Source organism: Macaca mulatta, chromosome 2, assembly GCF_049350105.2.
Source record: "Macaca mulatta isolate MMU2019108-1 chromosome 2, T2T-MMU8v2.0, whole genome shotgun sequence".
Taxonomy (NCBI): Eukaryota; Metazoa; Chordata; class Mammalia; order Primates; family Cercopithecidae; genus Macaca; species Macaca mulatta.
The window spans coordinates 95924781-95937741 of record NC_133407.1 but is presented as its reverse complement, the minus strand read 5'-3'; the positions used below and the strand labels follow the sequence as shown (position 1 = coordinate 95937741).

General features: G+C 43.8%; 1 protein-coding gene across 14 annotated transcripts in view; it reads right to left on the bottom strand.

Moving 5' to 3' along the window:
• The window catches only part of YEATS2 (YEATS domain containing 2), a 111057-nt gene that overhangs the window by 9916 nt on the left and 88180 nt on the right, over positions 1-12961 (bottom strand). For 11 of the 14 annotated variants that reach the window (XM_077991791.1, XM_077991793.1, XM_077991797.1 and 8 more), the window contains 5 exons: positions 12323-12506; positions 4639-4767; positions 3766-3864; positions 2506-2608; positions 1555-1628 (listed from right to left, as the gene is read on the bottom strand). In XM_077991791.1, coding sequence (XP_077847917.1) covers positions 1555-1628; positions 2506-2608; positions 3766-3864; positions 4639-4767; positions 12323-12506 — 589 coding nt within the window. Of the gene's footprint in view, positions 1-1554; positions 1629-2440; positions 2609-3765; positions 3865-4638; positions 4768-9421; positions 9808-12322; positions 12507-12961 lie in introns of those variants that run through there. The other 3 variants (XM_028843892.2, XM_077991798.1, XR_013413705.1) reach the window with 2 other exon arrangements.

The following is a 12961-nucleotide window of genomic DNA, read 5'->3' as shown; positions in this document are numbered from 1 at the left end:
CTTGGCTTCTTTGGTGGAGAAGGTAATCACTGCCACAGGCTATTGAAGTCTGTGGGACTGGCGCTCCACTAGGAGCCCTGGACCTGCCATTAACTCACAAGGTGGCCATGGTAGATGGTGTCTCACTTTGTTGCCCACAAATCTCAGCTCACTGCAACCTCTGCCTCCCGGTTTCAAGCGATTCTCATGCCTCAGCCTCCCGAGTAGCTGGGACTACAGGCATGCACCACCATGCCTGGCTAATTTTTGTATTTTTAGTAGAGATGGGGTTTCACCATGTTGACCAGGCAGGTCTCAAAGTCCTGACCTCAGGTGATCTGCCCACCTCAACCTCTCAAAGTGCTGGGATTACAGGCGTGAGCCACTGCAACCAGCTTGGTTTTCTTATCTATAAATTGAGAAAGCTGGGAAGATAGTATCTGAACTACCTTCCGGCTCTTGTATTCTGTATTTTTAAGGAGAGAGAAAACTGTGTCTGTGTGTGTGTGTGTGTGTGTATGTGTGTGTGTATATATGTGTGTGTGTGTGTATACGTATATATATACACGTATGTATATACACATATACACATACACACACACACACAAACACGTATATATGAGAGAGATTTTTTTGTTTGAATTTCTTCTGTCAGGCTGGGAAACTGTCATCAAAAGTTTATTCTGAGATACATCAAAATGATCCCCCAAACTTTACCTTAGAAAGAGAGACTACCGCTTTGCTATTACAGTTGGAAAAAATAAGTAGGTGGTCTGTACCTGGCGTACGTGTTCAGAGCCCTACAAATCTGAGTGGCGTGGAGGCTGCCCCTGGCTTCCCTCTGAGTGTGCATAGTGGTCTTGCCCATGAGCATGCTCCTGTGTCCGCAGGCTGCTGGCCCCTCAGCAAGGGTTATTGATTCTATCAAAACAACTGGGGCTAAGCAGCAATTTACTCAATCTAGCTAACGATGGGAGTGACACAGCACACCACTTTGGGAGGTCTTAAAAACTGTGCATTTCTACAGTGTGCAATACTGAGTTTCAGAGGAAAGACGAACGGTCTTAGAGTCAAACAGAACCAGGTTTGTATCCTGTTTCACCACCCATGGCTCTGTGATCTCAAGCAAGTTATTCAACCCTGTTTATCCTCAGTTTCCTCATCTGTAAATGCAGATGACACCAGCTACCACACAGGAGGCTGGGATTATATGAGACAGTGAACGTACCCAGCCTGCACAGGACCTGGTACACTGCAGGCAAACACTAAATGCTTTCCTCACTCATAAACGCCAAATGCTAATACAGAGTTTTAACTGCATACAAAACAATTTATGATTTACATATGAAAAATGTAAAACATTCCTTCTAAAGAACAACACAGTAAAAAGAATAAAAAACTAACTGCATATGAATTCTAAAACCCTTGCAAATGAGCTGTATCTCTAGCTGAAACCTTATAAGGTAACTGCCATTATCAATATTAATTTACAAACCCAAGTGATTTCAGTTGACTCAATACCTTAAATTCACGGCTTTAAAAAATGCACCCCTATATTCAGTGTAATTGTCTTACTTTTTGCAGTGATTAATGGAATCTTCTTTACTACTGCTGTTAAGAGTTGCTGGATAGTCTCTAAATGGTCTATCCTGAGAAGGATAAAAAAAAAATAAGGCAATAAATTAAATACATGTAGCAGTTTCTATAGCCATATGTATGCCATATACTTAATGGATATATTCCATTCTGAGGGAATTATAATGTAAAAACATCATATTAACATGTCTTTCCTTCCATAGATTACCTTCTTTGTAAAGGAAAGGTGTTCTATGCTTAAAAAGAAAATGTCAAGACTAAATAAGATCCCAGGAATGGAAGATTATGCGCGTATTACAGACAGTTAATCTACACCTTAAAATTAAATAGCAATATAATCTTTTTGCAATGTGACTGCTACTAGGGGAGAAAAATTCTGTATGCCCATCTTAGGGTTATTACAGTTCACGCCTCCATCTACCATATTAAAGGGCTAAGTTTCTATTGTCCCCAGCGGTTTGAGATACTTAAAAGTAGCTGGTCAGAAGTGGCTTCCTGATTTAGAAATTACGAAACCTCAGAAAGCATTTTAGAAGAAGCAAAGAGTGTGTATAGCCCATGAAGAGGCAGCTAAGATTAGGCAGGCGTGTGGACACCCAGTCACAAAGCACGTATACACCTGAGTGATGGCTACAGGAGAAATTTTGCGCCCAGGGGCTCAGCAGAGAAAGCCCACGCTGGCAACCTCAACTGAAGGGAGGTCTAATCCCATCTGAGGCTTCTAAGGCTACAAATCAAGTGCCACCTCCAGTCACACCACTGTATAAAATGATGACCCTCAGCTGTGCATCACTTGTCCACTACACAGGCACAGACAGTTCCTCCCATCAAGGGCTTAGAGCTACACACACAACTCTGCACATACTCAGCTGTCACAGGTGTGACAAACACCCAAAGCGGAATTCCTTTAGGAAAGATTGGAAGAATTACTTAATGACATAGTTTCCCAGCTCAGAACTTTCTTCTGTTTTCACTGCTGTCTGACCCTCCTGAGAGAGGCAGCTCGGCCCAGGTGTTTCTGGTTCAGTCTTCACTACAAGGCAAGAGCAACAAAGAGGCAGCTGTTAGGGGTTAGCAGTGGAAGGACATGTGCAGGCACAAACAAAGCTCCTGCAGTGAAGCTCAGCAAGGAAACTGCCACTCCAGCTGTTGCGGGGACACAGCCAGGGGACTGAGATGGCTCCTATCATCCCAGGGTCATCAGACAAGGGAAGAACTGTTAGCCTGGGTCTCAGGGGGGACAACTCCAGCCTCATGACAGGGCGGGGGCAATAAAATGGCTCCTCAGATATTTCTTAAAGGGCCACCCATACTGCTGTGTAAGATCCCTCACCCCCTCCCCACACATGTGATTTAACAATGCTACATTGAAGTACAATGCTGGTTTGTTCTAAGTTCTAATATTGTGACTTTTCCAATATCATCTCTCCAGCTAGTTTATCAACTTGCAGCATTATCTTAGCGTTCTGAGACACAAGGCAGAAAGCAAAAATCAGATCGCCTGTGCTTGGACACTGATGTTATCAATGTCAGCGTGTTGCTCTAATCCACCGTGCTATCCTGATCTACTCTTGTGGGCGGAAATGTCTCCCACTGCCAGCTCGCCAAAGTCTGGCCCCTACCTAAACCTCCTTTACCACAACTATACTCCCCAAATGAGTCCCTCTAACTTGCCACTTCTCCAAAGGGGAAGCTGAGTCTTTGTCTCTCTTGTGCCCTTAATCTGACATACCCCTTGACTCCCCACAGCTAAAAAACCTCTACTCTTTTAAAGTCCAGGTTATAATCCATGGTCAATACAAAGTCTTGCCCTTCTCCACACCCCCTGCCAACCCTGATCAGACATCCCAAACTGCAATATTTCAGCAATCATTTCCCTGGCCACATGTCTTGTGTTTATCAATGATTGCTTGCTGTCTACAGCAATTCTTTTCAACCTTATTATAAATTTATTAAAGGGTAGAAATGATCCTTTATACATCTCTGTGTTTCCCTCAATGTTAAGTCTACCATATGAGTATTTAGGACACATTTGCCAAGTGGTTGATTTGCAAATGCTGAAAATTCAAAAGATTCAGATTATGGTAATGTCCTGCATAAAACTTCTGGACATCAGAAGAGAACGTGAACGACAACAAAAAAGATAAACAACAAAACTTCTGGACAAGAACTCTGTGAGATCCTATGTACCTTTTGCAACAGCTGCTGGAGCAGAGCTGGGGACAACTGGAGTTGGGGCAGCTACAGGCAGAATGGCAGGTGGCTTGCTGGTAGAAAATGACTGAACCACTAAAGGGAGAAAAGGAGGGAGGGATATAACAAATACAGAGATTATTTTTAATGAAGGTGATCTAACTCCCAGGTGATAACCCCACATGAGACGAACAGCACACAGACAACTTGAGGACAACAGGAATTGCAAAGTCCCTTTTTACTAGTGGGTGATTATTAGGTATGAGGGTAACTGAGGTATATCTTCAACTGTAGAAACAGGAGCCTGTCACTAAACTAAGAAAGTAACAAGCCAGGCCAGGCACGGTGGCTCACGCCTGTAATCCCAGTACTTTGGGGGGCCAAGGCAGGTGGATCTTCTGAGGTCAGGAGTTCAAGACCAGACTGGGCAACATGGTGAAACCCCGTCTTTACTAAAAAAATACAAAAATTAGCCAGCTACTCAGGAGACTGAGGCATGAGAACTGCTTGAACCCAGGAGGCGGAGGTTGCAGTGAGCCGAGATCTTGCCACTGCACTCCACCCTTGGCGACAGAGCAAAACTCTGTTTCAAAAAAAAAAAGGAAAGGAAAACAACAATCCAATTAATGTAAATTCTTATAAACACTTAAAATATTCCCCCTTCAACTCAACTTTAGATAAGGGCAGCTATTTAGAAGCCAACGAACATTTGGATTTTGAGTCCTGGCGTTGGAGCCCTAGCATTCAAGGTGCAGGGAGTACCGTGATAGCTGAAGGGTGGCTGTACATGGGCAGAGCAGTCACCACCTGGTAAATGCTGAGATACGTGGAAGCGGCCACAGCACAGAGGCCCGTGGGCAAGGCACTCACCTTTATTCACAGGCATCAGGATCGTCTGCACCCCTCCAGACGTGTTTACGCTGAGTGGTTTGAGCTGGCTGGGAATTGTCAGGACTGCCTGCTGGGGACTGGCTTGGCTGGAGTGAATCTTTAACAGTCCTAGAACAAATTGGAAGACAAGGCCACGCTGAAGGTCAGGTGCTTCGGGAAAGTCCCTTATCCTCTGTGCCACCCATATTTTGTCATGGAGGAAGTTACCTTCCAGTAAACAAAAGAGCGAGAAGCAGGAGGCAACGGATGCTGTGGATTTCACAATAAAACATCGGCATGACAATAATTGTTTATTTATTTACTTTTTGAGATGGAGTCTCGCTGTGTCGCCCAGGCTGACACGATCTTGGCTTACTGCAACCTCTGCCTCCCAGGTTCAAGTGATTTTCCTGCCTTGGCCTCCCAAAGTGCTAGGATTACAGATATGAGCCACCGTGCCCAGCCCCTATTTATTTTTATTTTTAGAGACAGGCTGTCTCCCAGGTTGAAAAGTGCAATGGTACGATCATAGCTCATTGTAACCTTGAACTCCTGGGCTCAAGCGATCCTCCTGTCTCAGCTTCCAGAGTAGCTGGGACTACAGGCATGCCATGACACACAGCTAATTTTTAATTTGTTTCTGTAGAGATGGGGTCTTGCTTTGTTGCCCAGGCTGGTCTTGAAACTCCTGGCCTCGGGCGATTCTCCCACCACGGCTTCCCAAAGCACTGGGATTTTTTTTTTTTTTTGAGTCGGATCTCGCTCTGTCGCCCAGGCTGGAGTGCAACGGTGCCATCTTGGCTCACTGCAACCTCCATCTCCAAGGTTCAAGCGATTCTCCTGCCTAGGCCTCCTGAGTAGCTGGGATTACAGGCACGTGCCACCACGCCCAGCTAATTTTTGTATTTTTAGTAGAGACGGGGTTTCACCATGTTGGCCAGGCTGGTCTCGAACTCCTAACCTCAAGTGATCCACTCACCTCAGCCTCTCAGCTGGGATTACAGGCATGAGCCACCGCACCTGGCCAGCAATGGGATTATAGATGTGAACCACTGTGCCTGGCCATAATGATGGAAAGTATCCTTGTACCACAACCATGAAGTAACATATTTTTTCTAGTAAAAAGGATAAAAAGTCACCCAAAATCCTACCGCAGAGATAATCAATACTAATGTTTTCAGATAGTGCTCTTCCATGTTTGTTTTCTATGACAATTTGTTTTGCACATAGCTCTGATGTGTACAAAATTTTGGATTTTGTACACAGTTCTAGATATAAAATTCTGTGTTTTGATATCAAACATTGTCATTATCCTACTTAAAAACCTATGCTGGCTCCTGATTGCCTAAAACATATTTCCAAAATTAGCTTCAAGCATTCAAGGTCCATTTTAATCTGGTCCCAATGTATGCACATCTCCTTCCCACTGTCCCTACGTATCTAGTATGTCCATCTGTCTACACACCACACCTCATCATTTCCTAGCTCTGTGCAGCCCTTGTTTTTCAAACATCAGATGTTCTCTATGGTTTTAGAAAGGATCACTTTCTCTCATTTTATTTTAAAGGTGATTTCCATATTCCCATTTCCATGTAAAACTGTTCTAGGCATTCAGAGGGCCACTTAAAAAATCACAAAGGGCCTTTACTGTGAAGGAGTATACAAGGCACAAACAATACAAACACGTTTTAAGAAATACTTAAAAACAGTGGTCAGGCATGGTGGCTCACGCCTGTAATCCCAGCACCTTGGGAGGGCGAGGCAGCTGGACCACCTGAGGTCAGGAGTTCGAGACCAGCCTGGCCAACATGGTGAAACCCTGTCTCTACCAAAAATACAAAAAAAATAGCCGGGCATGATGGCAGGCGCCTGTAAAACAAGCTACTTGGGAGGCTGAAGCAGGAAAACCACTTGAACTCGGGAGGCAGAGGTTTCAGTAAGCCAAGATCACGCCACTGCACTCCAGCCTGGGCAATAAGAGCAGAAACTCCGTCGCGGAAAAAAAAAAAAACACCCAGCATCAGGAGCTAAAGATACTTTAAGGCATTGGAAAGCAGCTGGTCTGAGCTAAGGAAAGGAATAATCTTAAATACTTTCTAGAACAAGGCCTTAAATAAACAAAATCTTTCTTTGGAATAGAAGAGTGTTAAATCAGTCAGGTAGTAATACTTCCTGAGACATGATGTTGAGGAGTTTAACAACGATCTGAAGTTTCCATATTTTTATGCATGCTGACCAGCTGACAAGTTAAAAAGTACTAAAAGGCTTATATAAACATAGCCAACTCCCATTCCACCTCCCTATTTTCATCTAGTTCCCTGCTGGTATCTACTTTAATCCCTTTTGGTTCTTTTTATTAATATTTATCTCAGTATATGTAAAAGAATGTGTAGGGCCAGGTGCAGCGGCTTACACCTGTAACCCCAGCACTTTGGGAGGCCAAGAAGGGAGGACTGGTTGAGGCCAGGAGTTTGAGACCAGCCTAGGCAACAAAGCAAGACCCCGTCTCTAAAAAAAAACAAACAAAATTAGTCCCGTGTAGTGGCATGCCCCTGTAATGCCAGCCACTTGGGAGGCTGAGGTGGGAGGACAGCCTGAACCCAGGAGTTCAGAGGCTACAATGAGCTATGATCATGCCCCTGCACTCCAGCCTGGATAACACAGCAAGACCCTGCTCTAACAATAAAACAAAAATAATTTAAAAAGGAATGTATTCATTATAGGCCTTGATTCATCAATTTTTAATTTTACCTACTGATTTACTATTAGGGTAGTTGGTTTTGTTTTGTTTTGCTTTGTTTTTTTTGTTGAGACACTGTCTTGCTGTCACCCAGGCTGGAGTGCAGTGATGCAAGTGATCATGGCTCACTGCAACCTCGACCTCCTAGGGTGAAGTGATCCTCCCACCTCAGCCTCCCGAGTAGCTGGGACTACAGGCACAACTACCACACCCAGCTAATTTTTTTTTTTAAGAGATGGGGTCTTGCAGCATTGCCCAGGCTTGTCTCAAACTCCCAGGCTCAAGCGATCCGCTTGCCTTGGCCTCCCAAACTGCTGAGATTACAGTTGTAAGCCACAGCAGCTGGCCCCTAGATGGGGTCTTCAGTGGCTTCCCCCAGAGTCAAAGTCAAATCTAGCCCCTAGATGGGGCCCAGAAAAGGTATAAAAAGTTCCCCCTTTAAGGCACTTATATACCCTTTCTTCCCTATACAGATATTCTCTTACAATGGTTGATTGGAGTTTTTTACTTTGGCATAGTATGAAAGTCACAGGCACTCAGTAGAAACTGTACCTCTCTTGTGATGCTGGGCAGTGGCAGTGAGCCACAGTCCCCGGCCAGTCATGCATTTTTTTCCATTTAGAATATTTTCACCTTACGGCCAGGCGCGGTGGCTCACGCCTGTAATCCCAGCACTTTCGGAGGCCAAGGTAGGCAGATCATGAGGTCAGGATATGAAGACCATCCTGGCTAACACTGTGGAACCCTGTCTCTACTACAACTACAAAAAATTAGCCGGGCATGGTGGCAGGTGCCTGTAGTCCCAGCTACTTGGGAGGCTGAGGCAGGAGAATGGTGTGAACCCGGGAGGCAGAGCTTGCAGTAAGCCAAGATCGCACCACTGCACTCCAGCCTGGGTGACAGAGCGCGACTCCGTCTCAAAAAAAAAAAAAATTTTCACCTTACAACAGCTGACTGGGACTAACCCCATCCCATATTTCAGGAATGTCTTTGGAGAGGGTACACAGGAAATACATTTCAAACTTTGCCTGTCAGAAATAGTTTTACCCTCACTCTGTAATGAGCTCCTTAACTAGAGAATTCTAGACTGAAAGTAATGTTCTTGCATTTTGAAAAGCAGTAGTATGCTAGCTTCTAGCACTGCCACTGAGAAGCTCAATGATAATGTAATTTCTGAAATTTTCAATTTCTTTACCCTGTGCCTTTTGAAACTGGCAGTTCATGCCCTTCACTTCTGGGAAAGATCCTTGTCTGGCCAGAGCTCCCTAATACATCACTAAATTTTCTTTCTTAGTATCTACTTCCTGGTCCATTCCCTGCTTCCACCTCGTGCCCCAGAGCTTACTGTCAATACTACACCAATGATCCTGTTAAAAGGTAAGGCAGATCATATTCCACCTTAGCTTAAAACCCTTCAGTGGCTTCCCCCAGAGTCAAAGTTCCAACACCCCACACAGGCCCTGTGTGCTCTGACGGAATCTTCTCGTGCTCTCTCCCTTGCTCATGCAGCTTCTGTCCCAACCAGACCTTGTTTAACGCAGTTTATGATGCACACAAAAAACTTAATTGAAAAACTGCTAGTTATAAGTAGGAAACAGTTTGATCCTTTTATGAAAATGTGGGCTGGGTGCAGTGGCTCACGCCTGCAATCCTAGCACTTTGGGAGGCCGAGGCGGGTGGATCACCTGAGGTCGGGAGTTCGAGACCAGCCTGATCAACATGGTGAAACCCCATCTCTACTAAAAATACAAAAATCAGTGGGATGTGGTGGCACATGCCTGTAATCCCAGCTACTCAAGAGGCTGACACAGGAGAATCGCTGGAACTCAGAAGGCAGAGGTTGCAGTGAGCCAAGATTGTTCCACTGCATTCCAGCCTGGGCGACAAGAACAAAATTCCGTCTCAAAAAAAGAAAGAAAGAAAATGTGATATGGAAAGTTCCAGCAGCAGCAGCATCTTAGGAAACTAGAATTTACAGCAGGGAGACTTCATCTACTACATGCCAAAAACATGATCAGAAAAGAGACAAGGGAAGGGCATTCATTATTATAATAATTCCTTTTATTTCTACAATTTCTACTCCAGTATCCAACACAGGGCCTCAAATAAAACATTCAGTTAGTAGAGAACAAGCACTCCCTATACTAGAAGTTGGTCGATTTTAACAGGGAGGTAGAAATCAAGAGAAAAATATAATCAGCCTTAATTTTTTGTTCTCTATCCAAAAAACAAGACATGAGGGGCTTGGTGTGGAGCCACATATGAATGAAGTAATAATAGTAATAACAACAACATCCACAGCCTCTTATCCAAAGGCAGTAAGGGGTGTGTCTGCACGCGTGTGTGCATGCGTGCGTGTGTGTGTGTATCTCGGTGATATTCAGTTTTTCCGGTAGACCAGTGCCAGCCGTATGCTGGCTGGTATCAATCTGCAACAAGATAATAGAGTAGAAACTTTAACAGTTTGATAGTGCTGCGACATTTTAATTATATTTTACAGAAGTATCTATCTGTACCAGATCGTAGAAAAACAAAACCAAAACTGATCATTCAAGTTTGAGAAGCAAAGCCGTATATATTATCAGCTTTCTGGCAGCTGAGACAGTATGATGTAATCAAACACATCAATATTCTATGGCAAAACACACAAATATTCACATTAAATAATATAAACATGCTGTCAATGGAGGTCTAATTGTGCCCCAAAATTAGTTATAAAAAATAAAATCTCTGGCCAGGCATGGTGGCTCATGCCTGTAATCCCAGCACTTTGGGAGGCCGAGGCAGGTGGATCACCTGAGGTCAGGAGTTCAAGACCAGCCTGGCCAACCTGGTAAAACCGTCTCTACAAAAATTAGCCAGGCATGATGGCAGGTGCCTTTAATCCCAGCTACTCGAGAAGCTGAGGCAGGAGAATTGCCTGAATCCGGGAGGCAGAGATTGCAGTGAGCGGAGATCATGCCACTGCACTCCAGCCTGGGCGACAGAGCAAGACTCCATCAAAATAATAATAATAATAATAATAATAATAACAACAACATAGGCCGGGCGCGGTGGCTCAAGCCTGTAATCCCAGCACTTTGGGAGGCCTAGACGGGTGGATCACGAGGTCAGGAGATCGAGACCATCCTGGCTAACACGGTGAAACCCCGTCTCTACTAAACATACAAAAAACTAGCCGGGCGAGGTGGCGAGCGCCTGTAGTCCCAGCTACTCGGGAGGCTGAGGAAGGAGAATGGCGTAAACCCGGGAGGCGGAGCTTGCAGTGAGCAGAGATCCGGCCACCTCACTCCAGCCTGGGTGACAGAGCGAGACTCCGTCTCAAAAAAAAAAAAAAAAAAAAAAAAAGAAAAAAAAAAAAAAAACAACAATAATAATAATATAATACAATACAATATAATCTTGCAGCCATAAAAAAGAATGAGTTCATGTCCTTTGCAGGGATATGGATGAAGCTGGAAACCATCATTCTCATCAGCAAACTAACACAGGAACAGAAAACCAAATACCACATGTTCTCACTCGTAAGTGGGAACTGAACAATGAGAACAGTTGGACACAGGGAGGGGAACATCACATACCGGGGCCTGTCGGGGGGTGCGGGGCAAGGAGAGGGAGAGCATTAGGACAAATATCTAATGTATGCAGGGCTTAAAACCTACATGATGGGTTGACAGGTGCAGCAAACCACCATGGCACATGTACACTTATGTAACAAACCTGGACGTTCTGCACATGCATCCCAGAACTTAAAGTAAAATTTAAAAAAATAAAATCTTTGGTTTTCACAGCTTTTGGGATTTTAGAATTGCAGATAAAGGATTATGGACTAACAACAAAAATGATGACACATGATAATGGCAGAGGCAATTGTTTATATAATGGCCACTATACACCAGACAGTATTCTAAGCACAGATATATTATATATTACTAACCCATTTAAACCTCTCGACTTCATGAAGTAGGTATTATTATCAATCTCATTTACAGCTGAGAAACTGAAGCAAATCACTTCCACTAGCCCATCTGGTCTTAGGACGCGTGCTCTCTGTTACTCAGAAGCAAAAGGTACACTTTTCTGAGGCCCTCTAGTGCAGGCACAAAGACACCATAGCTGTTACCGGATCTCCAGCCTATCATTCTAACACTAGCCAACATAATAACTAATGTTAAAAATTATGATTTAGAGTCACCAAGGCTAAGATATATTTTATATACTTTGTTTATGAAAGCAAAGAAAGCTATACATTTTATAGTGAATTCTATTCAACACTGATTATAGGAAAAAAGAAATTAGTACTTTAAGGAAAGCAAACTCTTGGCTCTCTGCAAAATTACATTATAAAAAAAGCTAAAATACCTAGTAGGGTTCTGCGTGGCTAAGGTTTTATTATATCATTCAAAAATTCAAATAGTAACTTTCAAATGATAATTTAAAGTCTCAGACAAAATCTGATATGTAGATTTTTAAACAAAAATAATTTATCTAAAAAGTAGCTGTTCAAAAAATGCTGCTGGATTACTTTTAACAATTTATTATACAAAATATTGCTTAAGATCCTCCAAAAAATAGCTGGGCACAGTGGCTCACGCCTATAGTCCCAGCACTTTGGGAGGCCGAGGGGGGTGGATCACCTGAGCTCAGGAGTTTGAGATCAGCCTGGACAACATGGTGAAACCCCATCTCTACCAAAAACACAAAAAATTAGCTGGGTGTGATGTGTGCCTGTGGTCCCAGACACTCAAGAGGCTCAGGTGGGAGGATGGCTTGAGCCTGGAAGGCAGAGGTTGCAGTGAGTCAAGAAACTGTGATATTGCGCTCTAGCTTTGGCAACAGAGTGAGATGCTATCTCAAACAAACAAACAAACAAACAAGATCTTCCAAAAATATTCTAGCCCTATGACAGAAAAGAGGGAGAAATAATATCACAGTGAAACTCACCTGATACTGTGGCTTTCCCAGAGATGGGGTTTGGTGTGGGCACGAGGGACGTGGCGCTGACGACGGTGGGGGTGGCAGCCTTGCAGGTTCCCACGGTGGTCTGGCTCACACACACTTGCGGCTGCCCAGAAGTTTTCGTTACAGAACTGACCGTAGATGAAGACATGGGAGCCATTCCCTCAGACTGCTCACCCATGGGGCCAGAAACAACACAATTCAGGAAGGAAGTAGAGTGAGTGACTAAGAGCAGTGATGGCCACACAGCACACACACTAAGTATCATCTATTAGGTGTTAGTGACTACTTAGTAAATGCCATACCATTTAAAAAAGATTACTTCTGTAGTTCAATGGTTCCTGTACTTTTACATTTCATGGACCAAGAAAATTTAAAAAACGTAAAACAAGGAAGTATCATAGGGTGATCATATTTTTTAAATTCACCACCTATTATATCCCTTTATATATATATATATATATATATATTTTTTTTTTTTTTTTTTTTTTTGAGACAGAGTCTCGCTCTGTCGCCCAGGCTGGAGTGCAGTGGCGCGATCTCCGCTCACTGCAAGCTCCGCTGCCTCCTGGGTTCACGCCATTCTCCTACCTCAGCCTCCCTAGAAGCTGGGACTACAGGTGC